At 38.7% G+C, this 19,453-nt stretch overlaps 1 protein-coding gene across 1 annotated transcript in view; it reads right to left on the bottom strand.

Moving 5' to 3' along the window:
• LOC117701425 (protein FAM81B-like) overlaps positions 1–16,505 on the bottom strand; it is a gene marked incomplete at its 5' end in the record, with an annotated part of 29,588 nt that extends 13,083 nt beyond the window's left edge. The window contains 3 exons of the mRNA XM_076706246.1: positions 6,356–6,462; positions 9,417–9,546; positions 16,394–16,505. Of these exons, the coding sequence (XP_076562361.1) occupies positions 6,356–6,462; positions 9,417–9,546; positions 16,394–16,505 (349 nt within the window). The remainder of the gene's footprint in view (positions 1–6,355; positions 6,463–9,416; positions 9,547–16,393) is intronic.
• Between the last annotated feature and the right edge of the window lie 2,948 nt (positions 16,506–19,453).

The following is a 19,453-nucleotide window of genomic DNA, read 5'->3' as shown; positions in this document are numbered from 1 at the left end:
ACATCTTTCTAGCAGAACAACTAAAACCATCTCTAAAAACTTTGTTCCTGAAATTATTTGAATCAAATCAGGAATTCTATAGAATCATTAATTCACTAAATAACATTAATCCATGAAAGTTCATCTTTATGTTGATCTGTATAAAACTTGATTATAGGGTAAGCTAATGCATGGGGATTGTTATATTAATTAATACTGACAGGAAAGGCATATCAGCTACAAGAAGCAATCCTGAGATGAAGTCTCTTTGGAACCTTGCCATCGAGCTCACCCATCACAGACTATGCAAAAACAGTGGGCCACCTCCAGGAAGACCACCGGCTTACCTTAACTTATTCTAGATGGCTCCTGACAAGTTACCCTGTGATACTTTGTGGTAACATACAGAGACTTAACAAAGAAAGAAAATTACAGGTCAGTTTTGTTTATAAACATAGATGCAAAGATACTTAGTAAAATACTTGCAAACCAAGTTCAAAATCATTTCAAAAGGATCATCCACCATAATCAAGTAGGCTTCATCTCAGAGATTTCAATATACAGAAATCAATAATATAATCCATCATATAAACAAAGTGAATGAAAGAAATCACACAATCATCTTATTAGATGCTGAAAAAGCCTTTGACAAAATCCAACGCTGTTGTATGACGCGAGAGATGTAGGAGTTAGAAATCTCTGCAGCTGATAAACACTTTCAGCTGAGTTAAGTTTGATGGAATCGTGTCTTGTACATTGGGAATTATATTACACCAGGAAACTGTTTTCCAAATTGACCTGCATTTAAATACACTGGCAATAAATCACCTGTCACCAGACTCCCAAAGTTTAATCCAGGACAAGTCATGCTGAACCAAGTTTTCATTCTCACCTCTTTGTGGATGTTTCTCTGCCTGCCATGACACCTGCAGGGACCCTTTCACAATGACACTTACTCAACCATGTTTGCGCTGTTGTCTTCATAAGATCTAGCAATCTAGATGCCCTTCAACAGAAGGATAACAAAAATGTGGTCCATTTGCACAATGGAGTGTTACTCAGATGTTTAAAAAAAATCATGAAATTTGTAAGCAAATGGGTGGAACTAGAAAAAATCATATTGAGTGAGATATACCGAATCCAGAAAGAAAAATATGATATGTATTCACTTGTACATAGAAATTCACTATCAAATAAATGATAACCAAGCTATGGTTCATAAACCCAGGAAGGCTAAGCATAGAGGAGAGGGCTAGGCCAGATACATGGATCTCTCCTGGAAGGTAAGTAGAATAGATTTTGTGGGTGGAATAGATCTTTGGAGGAGAATGGAGAAAGACAAGAATGGGAAGATCTGGTGAGAAGGGAGACAGTAATGAGAGATGCATGGAGGTGAAGGACATTTAAGAGGCTATATAGAAACCCACTGCAGTAAACAGTAACAATAAAATAACCCTAGTTATATTGTGCTATACTCACACATCAGTGCTCTAAAAAATGAAGTTAAAATTTTTGCAGGAAGATTGATGGACTTAGAATATATATTATTAGGGAAAGTTACACAGTCTCAAAAGAAATAAACGTTGTGTTCTCTCCCATATGCAGAATCTAGCCAATAATATATGCATATATGTAAACAAATGTATATGTGGGTACCGCACAATATAAAGAAAGAAGAGCAAAAATGTAAATACATGAGGATGAGGAAGAACAAACTGAAGGTAACAGACACAAGCTATGAAATACTGTACAAAGCTAATCGTTTTATTAGTTCTGTCATGGAGCATCTACTTTCTAGATACTGTCATAGAATTTTTGGTTTTGGTAGTAGGTAAGTGTATAAAGTACACTCAACACTGTGAGAGCAGAAGTTTAATTACAGTCTCACAGCTTCCGTTCCGCTAGACTATTCTAACTGTGCTGCAGTCCACTGAGATATGTAGACTTTGGATCTGGTTAATTCTGGTGTGCTATATTTTTACTTATTTGCAAGTTCATTTTAATAATAAAGATTATAAATTAAAAGGTAAAATACAAATGGACAGAAAAAAACTTGTCAAGCTATTTAGAAACCTAATATGTTTTGACTTTCATCTCTTTTTTTGTGGGAGGAAGTATTAATTGTTATGGTTTATAGGGACAGTAAGTCCCAGGAAATGTATAATCTTCCAACTGTGAACTCTAGGCTCACCTTTGCTTGTAATGAATGCAAGCATCTGTTCCCTTATCACATATACAGTATGAATGTCTCTCTGAACAAGAAAACACTAACTATACTCAAGTAACATCTTCTGGAAAGGTGTGTTGCTAATTGAATTTCTGAAATTAAAATAAAGCCATAAATACAATTACTATTTTGACCTTTTTATTACAAGGCCAGTCTTTGATCAGAGAATGACTTTCCTATTAACATTGGAAATCAGATTACATCTGCTGATATATTAAAAACAGAAATGCATTTTTTTGAAGAAAAGGTAAAATAAATTTGTGTAAATCTTTGCTTAGAATTCTTTCTGTGATCATGGACATGATTTACCCAAATTCTATAGATTATAGAACTAATAGAGATAGTAAAAGCAATTTGCAAATTCATTTGGAATAACAAAAAACCCATGACAGCTAAAACTATTCTGAAGAACAAAAGAACCTCTGGGGGAATCACCATCCCTGACCTCAAACTGTACTACAGAGCAGTAGTGATAAAAACTGCATGGTATTGGTACAGAGACAGACAAGAAGATCAATGGAATAGAATTGAAGATCCAGAAATGAACCTGCACACCTATGGTCCACTTGATGTTTGACAAGGGAGCTAAAACCATCCAGTGGAAAAAGGACAGCATTTTCACCAAGTGGTGCTGGCTCAACTGGAGGTCAGCATGTAGAAGAATGCAAATTAATCCATTCTTATCCCCTTGTACAAAGCTCAAGTCCAAGTGGATAAAGGACCTTCACATAAAGCCAGATACACTGAAACTAATAGAAGAGAAGTTGGGGAAGACCCTCGAATACCTAGGCACAGGGGAAAAGTTCCTGAACAGAACACCAATGGCTTATGCGCTAAGATCAAGAATTGACAAATGGGACCTCATAAAATTGCAAAGCTTCTGTAAGGCAAAGGACACTGTCAACAAGACAAAACGGCAACCAACAGATTGGGAAAAGATCATTACCAATCCTAGATCCAATAGAGGGCTAATATTCAATATATACAAAGAACTCAAGAAATTAGATGCCAAACAACAAAATAACCCCATTAAACAATGGGGTACAGAGCTAAACAAAGAATTCTCAACTGAGGAGACACAAATGGCCGAGAAGCACCTTAAGAAATGCTCAACATCTTTAGTCATCAGGGAAATGCAAATCAAAACAACCCTGAGATTCCACCTCACACCAGTCAGAATGGCTAAGATCAAAAATTCAGGTGATAGTATATGCTGGCGAGGATGTGAAGAAAAAGGAACACGCCTTCATTGTTGGTGGGGTTGCAAGCTGGTACAAGCACTCTGGAAGTCAGTCTGGTGGTTCCTCAGAAAACTGGACATAGCACTACCTGAGGACCCAGCTATACCACTCCTGGGCATATACCCAGAAAATGCCCCAACATATAATAAAGACATATGCTCCACTATGTTCATAGCAGCCTTATTTATAATAGCCAGAAGCTGGAAAGAACCCAGATGCCCTTCAACAGAGGAATGGATACAAAAAAAATGTGGTACATTTACACAATGGAATATTACTCAGCTATTAAAAATAATGAATTCGAGAAACTCTTAGGTAAATGGATGGAACTAGAAAATATCATCCTGAATGAGGTAACCTAATCACAAAAGAACACACATGGTAAGCTCCTTATAATAAAGTTCTTTTAAAAAATATACTCTTTGACCTAGAAATTATTATCTTGTGCTAATTAAAATTAAATTTCTGTGCTTAAATGTCATTATGTTTTGTTCTTTTTGTTTTGTGTCAAGACAGGGTTTCTCTTTGTAGCCTTGGTCAAACTGGAACTGTCTGTATAAACCAAGTTGGCCTCAAACTCAAGACATTCATCTTCCTCTGCCCCCACCATCTCTCCTGTCCCTGCTTTCCTCCAGTGTGGGGATTAAAGGCATACTGTTCTTATTTATGCCTGTCCTTCCCTCTTCTTCTCTACTCTCTTAATGGTCTTCTTCTCTCCCCCCGCCCCAGATAGTCTTCTATTTTTACATCACAGGTGTCTTAGGGTTTTACTGCTATGAACAGACACCATGCCCAAGGCAACTCTTATAAAAGACATTTAATTGAGGCTGGCTTACAGGTTCAGAGGTTCAGTCCATTATCATCAAGGCAGGAACATGGCAGCATCCAGGAAGGCATGGTGCGGGAGGAGCTGAGGGTTCTACATCTTCATCTGAAATTTGCTAGTGGAATATTAACTTCCAGGCAGCTAGGACTAGGGTCTTAAAGCCAACACCCACAATGACACACCTACTCCAACAGGGCCACACCTTCTAATACTACTCCCTAGTCAGAGCATATAGAAACTATTACAACAGAGATTCCATTATCTTCTCTCTCTCTCTCTCTCTCTCTCTCTCTCTCTCTCTCTCTCTCTCTCTCTCTCTCTCTTATGTGAACATCTTTTCCTTTCTATCATTGCTCCCTTTCTACTTTCTGATCTGAACATACCACATATATACATGCACATGCACACATTCACTTAGATTCTACATATTTTGGTTGTGAGCCTAGCTTTTAATGGCTGAGCCATCTCTCCAGCCCTAGATTCCACACATAACAGAAAACATGAAATATTTGTCTTTCTGAGAGTGTCTTATTTCACTTAACATAATTATCTTCAAGTCCACTTCGCCATAAATTTCATGATTTCACTTTTTCTGTTTGGCTGAAGGAAATTCTACTGAGTATGTCCTACATTTTCTTTACCCTTCCATATATTGATGGACTTCTAATCTCATTGCATTTTTAGTTGTAAAGAAAACAGTGACATCACCGATGTGCACATGTCTCTGTGGTGGCCTGAGTATGCTTCAGATGTATACTCTCAAGAGTGGTATGGCAGGGTCATATGATAGTTATATTTTAGCTTTTTTTTATAGGGGCCTCTATGCTAAATTTCATGGTACCCGAAAAAGCTTACAGTTTAAATTGTATATCTTAAAATGTTTGCATTTTCACTTTCCCTTGGAATATGTTTTATCTTAATCCAAAAGTAAGGGATTAATAAAATCAATCATGCAGCTGCTTACTGAGTGATCTCATTGGACAGGAATGTCATAATCTGAAAATGTTGTCCTAAATATAAAAAAATTGATATGCTCCCTTTACTTGAGAAATCCATATCTCCAAAATTTAGCAATAATTTATTTATCATCTTTTTGGACACATACACTTTCCACTTTACTATGACTAAAGTACACGTTATATCATACTGTGCTTTGTGAGCTTAGTGACTCTGAGGTACAAGTATTACGTTGTTTCTTGTGGCCAGTGAGAATTGAGAAGAGGTGAGGAGAATGAAGAAAGCATGGTATTTCTCAGGTGCTGTGGGACAGAGAGGGAAAAGAGCAAGATACAAGAAATGCTAAGATCATAGCATCTAAGTTTCTTTCTGCTGTATTTCTGGAACACAGTGGTCATTTAAACAAAAAAGGAAACCTTGAAAATGGTGGCAGTCACCCAAACATTTGTTCAGTCCTCTTTCTTACTTTCTTCTTCAGTAGGGGAAAATTAAGTTTGGAAAGGTAGAGCCCAGTTTCAGAAAGGTTAATGGAAATCAGTGAATGCAAAGCCACGGAGGAAGTGCAAATAAAGCAAAATGATGCTAAAGAGTATCAGATCATCTTTGGTAATCAACTGTGCTCAGTAAAACTTTATACTAATACGTTTTAATGTAAAATTGGTAATAAATTAAGGTTACACTATAGGAAGTGTGAGAAGGAGTTCTGTATATCAGCTGATACACAAAGGAAACAGCAATATTAATATGCATGGGCTGGTGAGATGACTCAGAGAGTAAAGGTGATTGGCACCAAGCCTGATGACCTGACATGAACCCTGGGACCCACATGTTGGAAGGAGACAAGTCCTCCTATGACTGCCAAACATGCTTCCATAAATAAATCTAATAACTTAACATTTTAAATTTAAATAATACAAATTTTGTATTTAAATTCGTGTTCACATTTATTCCTTTTGGACATTGTATAAATTATCTCAGTGTGGAATGTCCCCTGGACTTATCTGCTATTTTATTTATTGTCCAGGCTCAAATTTCTGGAATAGGTTTTATTTATTGCTGGGGTTTTTATTATACAAAACTCTTTGACACTCACTTAACAAGATTAGAAATCATCTATTTACTTACTTGAATTCCAAGAGGTTCATTTCATGCTGATAATCTCCTTGGACCATCTTTAAATTTGAGGTGTGCTCAGAAGTAGAGGCCTCTATCTTTCCTAAGAGCTGCATTACCTAATAAAAGTAAAGATGTGTGTGTGTGAGAGAGAGAGAGCAAAGCCTCCAGCACTTTTGCGCTAAGACTTCCTTTCTGAAGAAGTCCAGAGCATGTCTTGCGTTAGAAAACAATTCACCTGCCAGAAGACCAGGCTGCTCTTGGACCTTCCTCATCCTTCTGTTATCCCAGACACAATTCTCATGTTGATCTTAGCACTGGAACAGAACACCAGGGGCAGCTTTTCCCCACCCTCAGCCCATGCCTCCTGTACATTCTCTCCGTTGTCTCTTCTCCCTGTAGCCTTCAACTAGCCAGCAAGTGTCCCTCCAACCCTCACCACCATTCCTGTGAACATACCAGCCTAGCAGACAAGTAAAATAGGCAACACTCAACCGAATACACTCTCTGAAAATCTAAAGAGGATACAGAAACCAAGGAATAAAACTATCACACAACCAAGACAAACCCAGAAATCAATACCTAGACCTATAAGCACCTCAAACCCAGATGCCTAGACACCAGCATAAAAAACATAAGAACAGCCAGAGTAACATCAGAGTCCAGCTATCCCACCACAGCAGGTCCTGAATATGCTAACATAGCTGAAAGAACAAGACAATGACTTTAAAACCAACTTTATGAAGATGACAACTATCATTAATGAAAAAATAAATAAATCCCTTATAGAAATCCAGGAAAAACACAACAAACAATTGGAGGAAGTGAATAAATTGGAGGAAATGAAAAAAGACAACTGAAGGAAACAAATGAAACTCTTCAAGACCTGAAAGTGAGCCGGGCGGTGGTGGTGCACGCCTTTAATCCCAGCACTTGGGAGGCAGAGGCAGGCGGATTTCTGAGTTCGAGGCCAGCCTGGTCTACATAGTGAGCTCCAGGATAGCCAGGGCTACACAGAGAAACCCTGTCTCGAAAAACAAACCAAACAAACAAAAACAAACCAACCAACAAACAAAAAGACCTGAAAGTGAACATAGAAGCAATAAAGAAAACAGAAACTGAGGGAAATCTGGAAATGAAAACTTTTAGGAATTTGAACAGGAACTACAGAGGCAAGCTTCACCAACATAGCACATGAGATAGAAGAGAGAATCTCAGTCACTGAAAATACCATAGAAGAAATGGAAGCACCTATCAAAGAAAATATTAAATCTAAGATACTCCTTATATAAAACATCCAGGAAGCTTGGGAAACTATGAAAAGACCAATGCTACAAATAATAGGACTAGAGGAAGGAGAAGAATCTCAAAAACCTATAAAATATTTTAAAAAAAAAAAAAACATAGAAAAAAATTTTCTAACCTAAAGAATGAGGTGCCTATAAAAGTACAAGAAACATACAAACAACAAATACAGTAGACTAGAAAAGAAAGTCCCCTCTCCAAATAATTATAAAAACACTAAACATACAGAACAAAGGAAGAATACTAAAAGCTATAAGGAAAAATGGCCAAGTAACATATAAATTTAGAAAATAAGATATTCTATAATAAAGTCAAATTTAAACAATATCAATCTACAAAATCTGGTCCTACAGAAGGTACTATAAGAACAAATCCAAACCAAGGAAGTTAGCTACACCCACAAAAATGCAGAAAATAATCTCACATCAACAAAACCAAAGGAAGGGAAACATAAACACATCATTACTACCACCACCAATGAAGAAACAGAAATCAACAATCATTTCTCACTGAAATCTCTTGATATCAGAGGTCAACATCTATATCCTCAAAACAAGGGCATACCAGTTTATAAAAGAAACACTACTACAGCTTAAGTCATGCCCTAACCCTCACACAAGGATACTTGATAGATGTATGTGCCAGCCCATGATGCTCACAACTAGCACTGGCTCATCCTTTCCCAGCATCAGTGAATAAGCAAGCAATCACTATGAACTGAAGGGCATTTCAAACTGATCCAAATGTAAAAAAAAAAAGCATAGGCTATGTGTCTGCACTGTGCTAAGTGGAAACTGATAGAACAGGGTGCATTTGAAGAAACCAAGGTCTGGCCATGTGAGTACAGAAGTGTTTTGTAATTCTAGTGTCTCACGTACCTCTGACAGCTATGAGAGTCATACTTGGCCCAAAGCCTCAATCACTGGGCTTAAAAGCAGTAGTGTTGTGTGTGACCTGATCATCCTTTCCACACCCTCAGTCCCAGCATGAGGAGTGCCACTCCTCACATGGGTACTTTTCACTCATAAAACTTGATGACATGTTCTTCATGGCATCCCATGGAGTCCTTCCTTCCCTGTCTGTGCCAACGAAGTCAGATTTCTATTTCCCTGTCTCATCCAGCTCTCTCCCAGCATTCCTCACAGATGTCTCCTTAGTGAGTATTTTGCTCATCTGATTTCTTTCTTATATTTGCCTCTCAAAGGGTCTGGAATAATAACAAGTATCAGTGAGAAAACCCATTCTGCAACCACAGTTTTCCTAAGAGCAAGAATGAATGTGTCACCCACTGACAGGACATGAACAAATCTAGTCAGTAGTGATTTGCAGATAGCTCAGCATCACTGGGCCAAAGGGTGAGTCCAAAAGCCCAGGTACTAGGCATATCTAACCCACCACAATGTTTAAATAGACATGTGACCTTACCAGTGACATGAATGTTGGGCCTTTAGTAATAACAGTTTCCATGAGAACTGCTTTTGTGTGTAATCCTGAGCTCTACAGTGTTACAGGGAGCCAGAAAGTGAGTGAATTTAGCAGTGATGGAAGCAACCCATGCTCACAATGGAAGCCTGTGCTGGGACACAAGAGGCGCTCATTAAATATTTGCTGGTTCAACTATCTGAACTAATAATGTATATGAATAAGCTTCATGTTAAATCTTTCAAGGTAAAGGGTTCTCTTTTTGGTGTAGGCCTTTGATGAGCTATTACAGTGCTGCTTGGTAGTAGCTTATAATGCCCTACATATCCTCTCTCTTGCCAGTCACCTTCACATCCAAGTTCTTAGAAATGGTTTCTAGGGCAGAAACAAGTTCTTGAACGGATTTCTCAATCTGTCGGCACTCGTGCCTGATGAACTGGATGTCGCCGGAAAGCTTCACAATGCTCGAATCACACCTAGGGTCAAGATGGAAATCTGTGTGAGATCAGCAGGCTTAAAAACTCTAAAATCTACAGTAGGATCTAGGCATTCACTTGACACGAAATTTCTCCAGGTCTTTGAATCACATGTTGTTGGCAGATATGAGAAGGGGCATGAAGAGACCGGGAGATGCTAGCTTGGTCACACTGGCTCAGTCACAGCACTGGGTTACTGTGGGAACACAATGGTGAGTGGACAGAAACTGAATTTCAGCTTCGCAAACTTGTCTTTTATTTTCCTTTCCTTCCTTCCATCATTCCTTTCTTCTTTATCTTATTTTCTTTTTCCTTTCTTTCTTTTTTTCCTTCTCTTTCTTTCTTTCTCTTTCTTTCTTTCTTTCTTTCTTTCTTTCTTTCTTTCTTTCTTTCCTTCCTTCCTTCCTTCCTTCCTTCCTTCTTTCTTTCTCTGTCTCTTTCTTTCTTCTTTTCTCTCTCTCATTCTCGCTCTCTTTCTCTCTCACACACAAACACACGCACACACAAAACACACAGCAAGGTATTACTGTGTACCTCTGGCTGGCCTGAAACTTGCTATGTAGACCAGGCTGGCCCTGAACTAACATATATAAATGCCTTGCCTCCTCTGTGCTGAAATGTACCACCATGCCTGGCTAAACTGGATGATTTCTATAGATTCTATATGATTTATATAGATTCTATAGATTTTGGTGTCTGGGTAACCTATGGTTAGGCAATTATGGTACTTTTTTTTCTTTTCTCTATCAAGTTCTGAATCTACTTTCCTTTCTCAGCTGCCAACTGCCAATTTCCTTTTGGCTAGAAAAAAGTGTCTTAATCAAACAAAATTTTCTACTCTATCCTCAGAAACCAATGTCCAATTCTCTCAGCTTCTAACAAAGCTTCTCTTCCTGGACTGGTCTCAAATTGGTGTTGCCTCATGGAACAATGGCAGTTCAGAAGGCCACCTGAATGTACATTGGTCCTTAGGCGGTACTGAGTGTTTTAGGGAAGGAATTCTGGAGAGAGAGAGAGAGACAGTATGGCAGAGAAGAAAACACAGAACCGCCCATCTCTCTACTGTGTCTCTTGGAGTTGTTAGCTGCTGCCTTAAGGATCAGTTTCAGCTGTTGCTCCTGTTCGAATGAATGTGAGGACAGAGGACCAAGACACTGCTCTTCTGTAAGGCTGAGCTCCACAACCCTCTCAGACAGTTGTCATTCTATAAAGTAACAAATGCGAGCCATTTACCAGTCATGCCAAATAATATAAATATCTTCGGACCACTAATAGTTTGTAAACCTCAGAACTGAATTTTTTAAAGACCTTTGGAACCAAAAGTTAAGATAGTAATCTTGCCTAGCATTCTGTGATGAGAGGCTATGGTTGGTATATAGGAGGCTGTGGGAGACAAATTAGGAGCCAGTCTGATCAAGAACAAGAACAATATGCTATTGCACCTATGTCATGGTCAAAACACTGCTGTACAGAGTTGTGAAGAGAATCAACAGTTGTTGTAATGGCAGCTCAGTTGTTGGTTTGTTAGAGTGAATGCTCTCATGTGAATCCATGGGTTGAGACCATGCAACCCACAAGACTACGCAGGAGTTGCTGCTGCTTCCACTACTTCCTGTCCTCTTCTGCCACCCTCTGGGAAAGCTGGTGTGCACAAGGTAGGCTGTTGACTTAAGAAGCTGGTATCAAATAGACCAAGCTTTGAGCCTTACCTCTGCTACTTAGATTTGTGATCTGAAATGAGTTTCTTAACACTTAACGAGTTTTGATTTTCTACACTGAAAATGAAGTCATTCAGGGGCCAATGATGCTAAACTGATGTATTGTAACTGATGCATATTTTTTACCCCAAAGTACTAGGAGATGCTAGACCCATTAGCAAATGTGTGCATGTCCCCTGCTCAACCTCCAGGACTCTAAGTAGCTCTCCCAATAGTATTACTTACCAAAGCTATTTAAGGACAGAAAGGGGGTGATGAGTGTGAATTATTTAGACAGTTCTTGGCACTCTGAGAACATTGACATGGGGAGTGGCAACTTTATTTATCTATCTAACAATGGCCCTAATACTACATATGCTGAAATTCAAGGTTGACCAGAGGCTTCTGAGAGCAGTGCTTTCTATTCCCTGGGCTTGTTCTTTGTGTCCACCCCTTTCTAGAATAATTTTACCAGGTTGTCTGTGGCTGGCTGCCTCTGTAGACATATAACCCACAGATATGAGTGCTGGCTGTGTACTCTCTTACTACAGGAGATATTTATTTCTAAAATAAGTTACTTCAAAAGCCATAGTAGACTGGAATTGCTGGCTTTCTACACTTGCCATTTCAACTGTAGAGAGTGTCTGTTGTCCATACTGCCCCGAGGTGGTGGGGAGATGAAATAAATTTATATATCTGCTCCTTTGGCATTTCTGTAAACATTTTGCTCTTCTAAAATGTCAAATTGTATGGTACTTGAATTGTGTTGTCTAACTGGAATTTTTACAATTATTGCATTTTCATTACACAGCATGGCACCACCATCCCATTGTTCCTTTAGTTATTTCTTGGTTGGTCAGATTTTTTTTTTCTGATTTTAATAGGAGAGCTCAAGTGTACATGGATACTTAAGATTTTAAAGGAAGCTGTCTGTTGTCATATACATGGAAGAATGACTTAAGATAGTATTTTTCTTCCATTCTTGTTTGTCTAGAAGGTCTAAGATGTACCTTCTTCTGATGGAGCCCATCTCCTCGTCTGTGGAAAGGTGACTTGGCTAAGACTTTCTGTCTTCCATCCAAATCTGGTAGGTAGCTCTCCATTCTCCTTGGGAACATTCTACATTCATGTAACTTAACTACATAGTTATAGTTAAAAATTTATTTTACTCTATCACTGGGTTTAATTTATTAAGTCACACTTTGCCATAGAGTAAATAACTAAGAAAATTACAAATAATATAGGAGTAAAATCAAGCTGCTTCGAGCATCTCATGGATCTTAGTAAGGTATCTTCCACATGTGAGTCCTGTACAGTGGGACCTGACCCTGCCTCTCCCTACTCTCTCTAGAGACAAAGCTAGATGTCTTTAGAGAACTGTCCCATAACCCTTTGCTTTTGATACAGAGATTTAAAAGTGCTGTGATTAAGCTTCCCAAGGCCTTGGGAAGAGGAACACATCCTTTTCTGTTTTAGAAGTCTAAAACTCGCTTGTATCTCTCCTGTTAATGGGTTCACATTTTAAAGAGAAGAATAACTTCATTGCAGATTTATGTGAGAAAAGAATTTATGTGTCACCTTTGGACAGGGTCACATATAAATTCACAATTTTTCATTTCTCTCAATTTCTTTGAAACTGGAAGACTTTTGGTTTGTCTTGATTTCTATTTCTGGTAATTCTGATCATGAAGTATATTCTTCAGCCTTTTTGTCTAGCTATCTGTCTGTCTGTTGGTCTATCTATCATCTATCTATCTATCTATCTATCTATCTATGTATCTATCTATCTATCTATCTATCTATCTACTCTCTATCCATCCATTTATCCATCCATCCACCCATCCAGCAAAGAATTCTTTAGTTAGGAGAAAACCACTAACCAACACCTGTGACAAACTCACATTATATTAAAAGTGAAAGATTTTTTCCTTTTAAGTTTTTTTTTTCTGTTAGCACTGAGATATCTTGAAGGAGAAGTGAGCAAATTGTCTTCATTCTGTCCTGTATAGACAGAAGTGCTCTCTCTCAACTTTTATTCTAAATGTACATGATTATTGCTTTTAATCATAAATCAACATGGCTTGTCATTTTTTAAAATACAAGTTTGCTTTGTAGTCCTAATGAAGCAAGCATGGCGATGGGTTGGCTCCTGGCTGCTGCTGCTGCTGCTACACATTGTAAGCTATGACCCTCCCTGTGGGGGCTCCATGCACACTCACCTTTATCTGTTTTGTACTCAAGATCAATCTGCTGGAGGAGAGATATCAAAGGGAGGCGATGCCACAGTGAGAAACTCACTTCAAAGGAAGTATGAGCTTTTAAACTACCAATATATTGGGGTGGGGGAGAAGTGAAAATCCAAGGAATTAGAACTTTAATTATTAAGTATTAACTTAAATATTAGGGGTGGTTTATGAAACAGTAAAGTGCTTGCTAAGAATTATGTTAAAATAATTAACTTAATTTCTCTTATGGCAAAATGCTAATTAGAATTTAAATTACTGCACGGAAAGGCAATAATTAAGATGCCTTGGCTTGTCTAGTAGTCATTCTTTTTCTGGCAAAAAACACAGAAAAGAGGCAGGAGAGGGAGGGCAAATCTAAGTCTGACAAATTCTAGCCAGAGATCGTCTCAGATAACCAAATAACTTCAGAGTTTGCCACAGATATTAGACATTTCAAGGAGAAACAAGACCTTGCCCTGAGGGAACTACATAAGATTGAGGATGAAGGCTTGGAAAGTATTGGAGATGGTGGCAGTACTGGCAAGAACTTGTACATCCAGGTTCTTGAGAGGAGCAAGTGGGAAATTAGTAGTTTCAGCTCTTCTTCGTAATCCAGCAGGATTCTGTCTCAACACATGGAGAGAGACACAGAGAGAGACAAAAGACATAAAGAAACAAAGACATAAAGGAAGAGAGGAAGAGGGCGATGGAGAGGAACAGAGCTCAGTAGTAGATAGAGAATGTGGTTAGTCTTGGACTAACCACAGTTAGTCCAGTTAGGACTGGGAACAGTCCTGGGATTGACTCCTGCACCAAAAAATATTTTAAAATAAATTGAATTGGAGCAAAGGAAAAAGAACATCACATCTTCTTGTTGTTGTTCTTTTGATTTTGATCTCTGAGTTACTTTTTAAAAAAACTGTTGTGTGTGTATGTCAGTGTGTGTATATGTGTGTGTGTGTCTCTCTCGCTCGCTCACTCTGTGTGTGTGTGTGTATGTGTGTCAGTATGACATGTGCCAACCCTCACCTGTGAAGATTAAAAAAATCACTTTCCCCTTCCACTCTGGGTTTGGGGATTGAATTATGTCTCCAGGCTTACTCTGAAAACACTTGTACCCACTGGACCATCTCCCAGGCCCTTAGCTACTGTGAATCATTTTGTTCTTTGCCTTATATACAAAATAGAATTTATAGAAAGAATAACAACCATTTAAATGTTATCAGTACACTACCAAACTGAACCAAATCATATTTTATTCAAAGGAAGTATTTGTTGCTTAGGTTTTTCAAAAAGAAATATTAAGTAAGGCCATAGGTTCATTCCTGTTTATCTTATGTTTTGTATAACCCACCCAAATCTAAAATTTTTTGCATGTATCAGATATCATCTAATAAGTAAAGAATGATATGTAATATTGTATTTATTTACTAAGTCTCTGGATTATCAGTTAATTGTTCTCTGATGACTTCCTAAGCATAAGAATTATTTATTAATAACCTAAACAGTATTGAATATTTAGGGGAGCAACACTTCAGAACTCTAGACTCTTTTTCTAGTACCACTAAGTTATTTGTGTTGGAGGACAACAAAATCCAGGCCTTCTCCCCTACTTCTACCCCTCCAGCTTCCCCTGTGAGCTACCTTGCTTATTGCCTAAGACCCTACAGGCTGCTCAGATGGGACATTTTTGAGACTAAGGCAACTTCTACTTATTTGTCTCACCTAGCCTCTCATGTCATAATTTGTTCCTCTGCTGAGTAATGGGGGGCTGGCAGGTATTTAACCAGATCCCAGATCAAAATTTTGGGTGTTTCCTAAAAACTTTGACATGTATTGCTCCATCCTAATTAATGTTGATTCATGTAGCAATCCTATAGATTCTATTTTCCCATGTCTGTCTCTGCACTGAACAGCCATGGCTAATGACTTAGTTCAGGCCCTACCCACCTTTACCCTGAGATGCTGCTATAGAATGCCTCTAATTTCTATACCCTCTTTCTATTTGCACCACCAATTCAGTTATGATTAGAATGCCATTACCTTATCTAAAATCCTCTTACAGCTATTTATAGCCTGTCATATGAAGTTCAAAACACATTACTTTGGCCCACAAGGTTCCTCATTTTCAGTTTGTATTGTTATCTTGGCATTATCTCCCATCTTTCCTTGAATGCATATGCCAAAATATCATAACTGGAACACTCTTTCCATGAGCAGACTTGGGACCTGCGCAGCTGACCTTCCCTTTACTCTTCTCCACACATTTCCCTCGTGTGTGAAGTGTCTTTCCCACCTCTCTTGGCTTATTACTACAAATACTTCAGAGCCTGTCCTGAGTCTTGCCTCCTTGAGCGGCCTCTTCTGCTCAGTCTGGTTTGAACATTGCCGCGGGACACCAGGCTTTTAGGACAGTATTATGCTCATTGCTGGCAAGCTGTTGACAGAGCTGGTTTTGCCTGGTGGGCGAGTGAAGAGCTACTGAGAAGATATTATAAAAGATATTATCATCAAACCTTTTTCTGTTTGGTTGATTTGTATGTAATCCACTGCATACTTTAAGCACTTTGGTTTCTTGGAAATAAAATAAAAAATAAAATAAAATCACTACCACAGGTAGTGATTTTGTCTTTATGTGGGTGTTCTGAGTATAACTGTTGGCATCTGGGCGGCAGAAGGCTATAAAGACAAGACTCTGGTAACTTCCAGTAGGAAAAAAAATGAGTATTCTATGTAAGGGTTCATGGAACTGATAGCAAGCATCAGATTTTTCAACTTTATGAGACACTTTCTCAATTACAGGTTACCTACTTAGCTTGATGTAAATTGATGGTTCACTTTATAAAACGTACAATTCGGAGAGCTATCCAGTAGCCAATGGCTAGCTGACAAACCTGAGTTAAACATGCTTCTTACCTGGCCTACTCTTCCCCGAAGGTCTCCAACTCCTTGTATGTGTTGATGTTTAGATCCTGCACTGCAAAGTTAGTTCCTGTGGCCGCACTAGATCTCGGATTCTTATTTGGTCTTCTAGGAGCTGTTAATTTGGGGATAAGACCATAATTAATTTCCCAAATACTCATGATAAGGGAACTCTATAAAAATCCATATCAAACTAGTAAACAGATGGGATGAGAGGGAGAGGAATGGGAGAGAGAGAGAGAAAGAGAGAGAAAGAAGAGAGGAGAGAGAGAGAGAGGAGAGAGAGAGAGAGAAGAAGAAGAAGAAGAAGAAGAAGAAGAAGGAGGAGGAGGAGGAGGAAGAGGAGGAGGAGAGGAGGAGGAGGGAAGGAGGATTGAATTTTGCTTTAAATGAGGGAAATTAATGCAGTTTCAGTTGAATGCTGCCAGGGCAAATGAGCACTCACTAATTTTTGAACACTAGCCAGAAAGCCAGGCTTTATGTGGAATCTCTCAATTTAAAAATATTGGCATTGACTATGTAAGTCAGTATGGCAGTTCTTCACCTCAAGATCCAGCTATACCAGTCTTGGCATGTACCCAAAGAACTCTACATTCTTCCACAGAGACACTTGCTCATCCATGTTCCTTGCTCCTTTATTCATAATAGCCAGAAAGAGGAAACAGCCTCAATGAATGGATAGTGAATATGTGGTACCTTTACAAAATGGAATATTGTTCAGGTGCTAAATAAAAAACAAAATCATGAAATTCTCAGGTACATAGATGGAACCAACTCAGGCCCCCAAAAGACACGTATATATGTATTCCTCTTATATGTGGAGAGTAGCTTTTAAAATATTCATTAGGCACGTGACAATCCATATAACCCAGTTAGGGATAAAGAAAGGGTCTAGGGAGTCTTGGAAAACCTCTCAAGGAAGAGAAAGTGTATAGTTATGGAGAGATGTGGCAGAGACTGGCACAGGAGTGTTTAGATAGGAAGAAGGAGGGCAAAAAGGGTTAGGAAGAAAATTTGGGGGTGGGGCAAATAACACCAAGGGCCATCTGAGGCTCATATGGAAACCTAGTAGACTGGAAGCTTCTTAAAATGTACACACATAGGAAAAAAGTGTAAACAGAGTTACCAAACAATGGAGGAGACAAAACCCAAACTAGACATCATTTTGCAGAGGGTCTACTGTACACTTTATAGTGATTATAAAAGACTTGTGTTATATGTGCCTTCAGATTTTATTCCTAGCAGTCACATCTCAAGTGTAGCCTGTCATTTCCCTGTAGTGGCAAGTTGGTTGTGCAGGAAATAGTAGGTTTTAAAGCATCTTACACCAATTTGTAGCTATTAACTTAAAATAAAAAATATGCCTATCTAGTAAAAGTCATGTTTTAGTTGACAACTCAGGGTGGATGCTGACAAAATGTTTAATTGAGAAAAAAGGCCACAGTACTTTGGGGAAAAAAAAAACACAGTTCGAGTTGGTTACATCTGAAAAATGCCTGAACTGTGCTTAAATATGATGAACTTTACAAGTCAAAAGGAGTTTTTTAAAAAGTGAGCGCTAGGAATGGAAAAGACTTTCTATAAACAGATTTTCCCCCATTTCTGAAGCTGGTGGATTGGGACAATCTAGGAGCACAGAAAACCTGAACATCAGACATGGACTAGAGGAAGCCTCTGGAGAAGGATGGTCAGTTTTCTGTAAGGCTGTGGTCACCACATGCCCTTGAGTATATGGGCAGCACAAACTGGACCTCGAATAGGGTTCAAACTTTTTAAAAGGGGGTTGAAATGTTGGGGTGAGACAAGGAAGGGGAGTAGATAAGGAAAGAGTGTGTGGGAGAAATGTGAGTGAATAAAAATTGATTGTATGTATGAAACTAAAAATTTAATAAATAGTGTGTATGTTTTTTAAAGGTAAGCATTAAAGCATTTTGGTGTTGTCTTTTGAATTGCTTCTCCTTCAGCAAAGACAGAGATGAGCCAGGTGTGGTGTGTATACCTTTAATCCAGCCTGATCCCAACGCTCTGAAGGCAAAGGCAGGGAGATTCCTGTGAGTTTTGCAGCCAGCTTGGTCTTACATAGAGAGTTCTAGAAACAGTCAGTGTGACATAGTGAGACTGCCTCAAAAAAATCAACCAAACCAACCAACCCAACCAACCAACCAACCAACCAACCAACTAACAACAGAGATAACGGGAACCAGCTCTGCTCAGTATGGAGTATTTTCTAGGACAAAACAAACTAAATCAGTGTAGCAAGACCATATTGCAATTTTAAGGATAATGTTAGCATTGTCCTGTACTGTCACATAGCAATGTATTTTTGTAACCCTGGGAAAGAGATAGTTACACTGAGACATGGGTGTTCATGTGTGCATACATGTGTGCATGTGTGTGTGGTGTTGTGGTGTGTGTGTGTGTGTGTAGGAGGTGGATGTGTGTAGGTGTGTAGGGGTGAATGTTTGTAAGGTGTATGTGTGTGTGTAGGGTGTGTCTGAAGGTGGTGTGTATAGGGTGTGTGTGGGTGTGGTGGGTGTAATGTGGATGTATGTAGGGTGTGTGGGGGAGGTGGATGTTTGTAGGGTGTGTGTATGTGTCTGTGTGTGTGTTGCACATTAGGGTAGGATCATGACAAAAACTACTTTTTAGTTGCAATGTAGAATACTTAAATGTTTACCTTTATATAAAACCATGTAAATGCACTTTAAAAAACATTAAGCTATAAAAGCACAAGGAGACATGACAAATGTCATTGCCAAGGGTTTCACTGATGTCAGGAAGCCAGCATGTGCCTCTGTGTGAGCTGGACTGCACAGGTCTTTTCATCTTTGTGTGCTGGGGCACCATGATGGTTGGTTGAAATCATAGTGGAAATACTAATAACAAAAATGGAGTCAAGCAGGCCCAGGGCATATGGAGAGCTTATTGTTAAATGTTTAATAATGTGCCCCAGGCTACCATCTTTACTATATAAAAGAGCTTATCATATTGAACATAATTAAAAAGTGCTAAACCCCCCAAAGATATATTAGCAAATGACAGAGGAAATACAAATTATCATAG

Source organism: Arvicanthis niloticus, unplaced genomic scaffold (assembly GCF_011762505.2).
Source record: "Arvicanthis niloticus isolate mArvNil1 unplaced genomic scaffold, mArvNil1.pat.X pat_scaffold_1063_arrow_ctg1, whole genome shotgun sequence".
Lineage (NCBI taxonomy): Eukaryota > Metazoa > Chordata > Mammalia > Rodentia > Muridae > Arvicanthis > Arvicanthis niloticus.
This window is presented reverse-complemented; position numbering and strand designations above follow the sequence as displayed.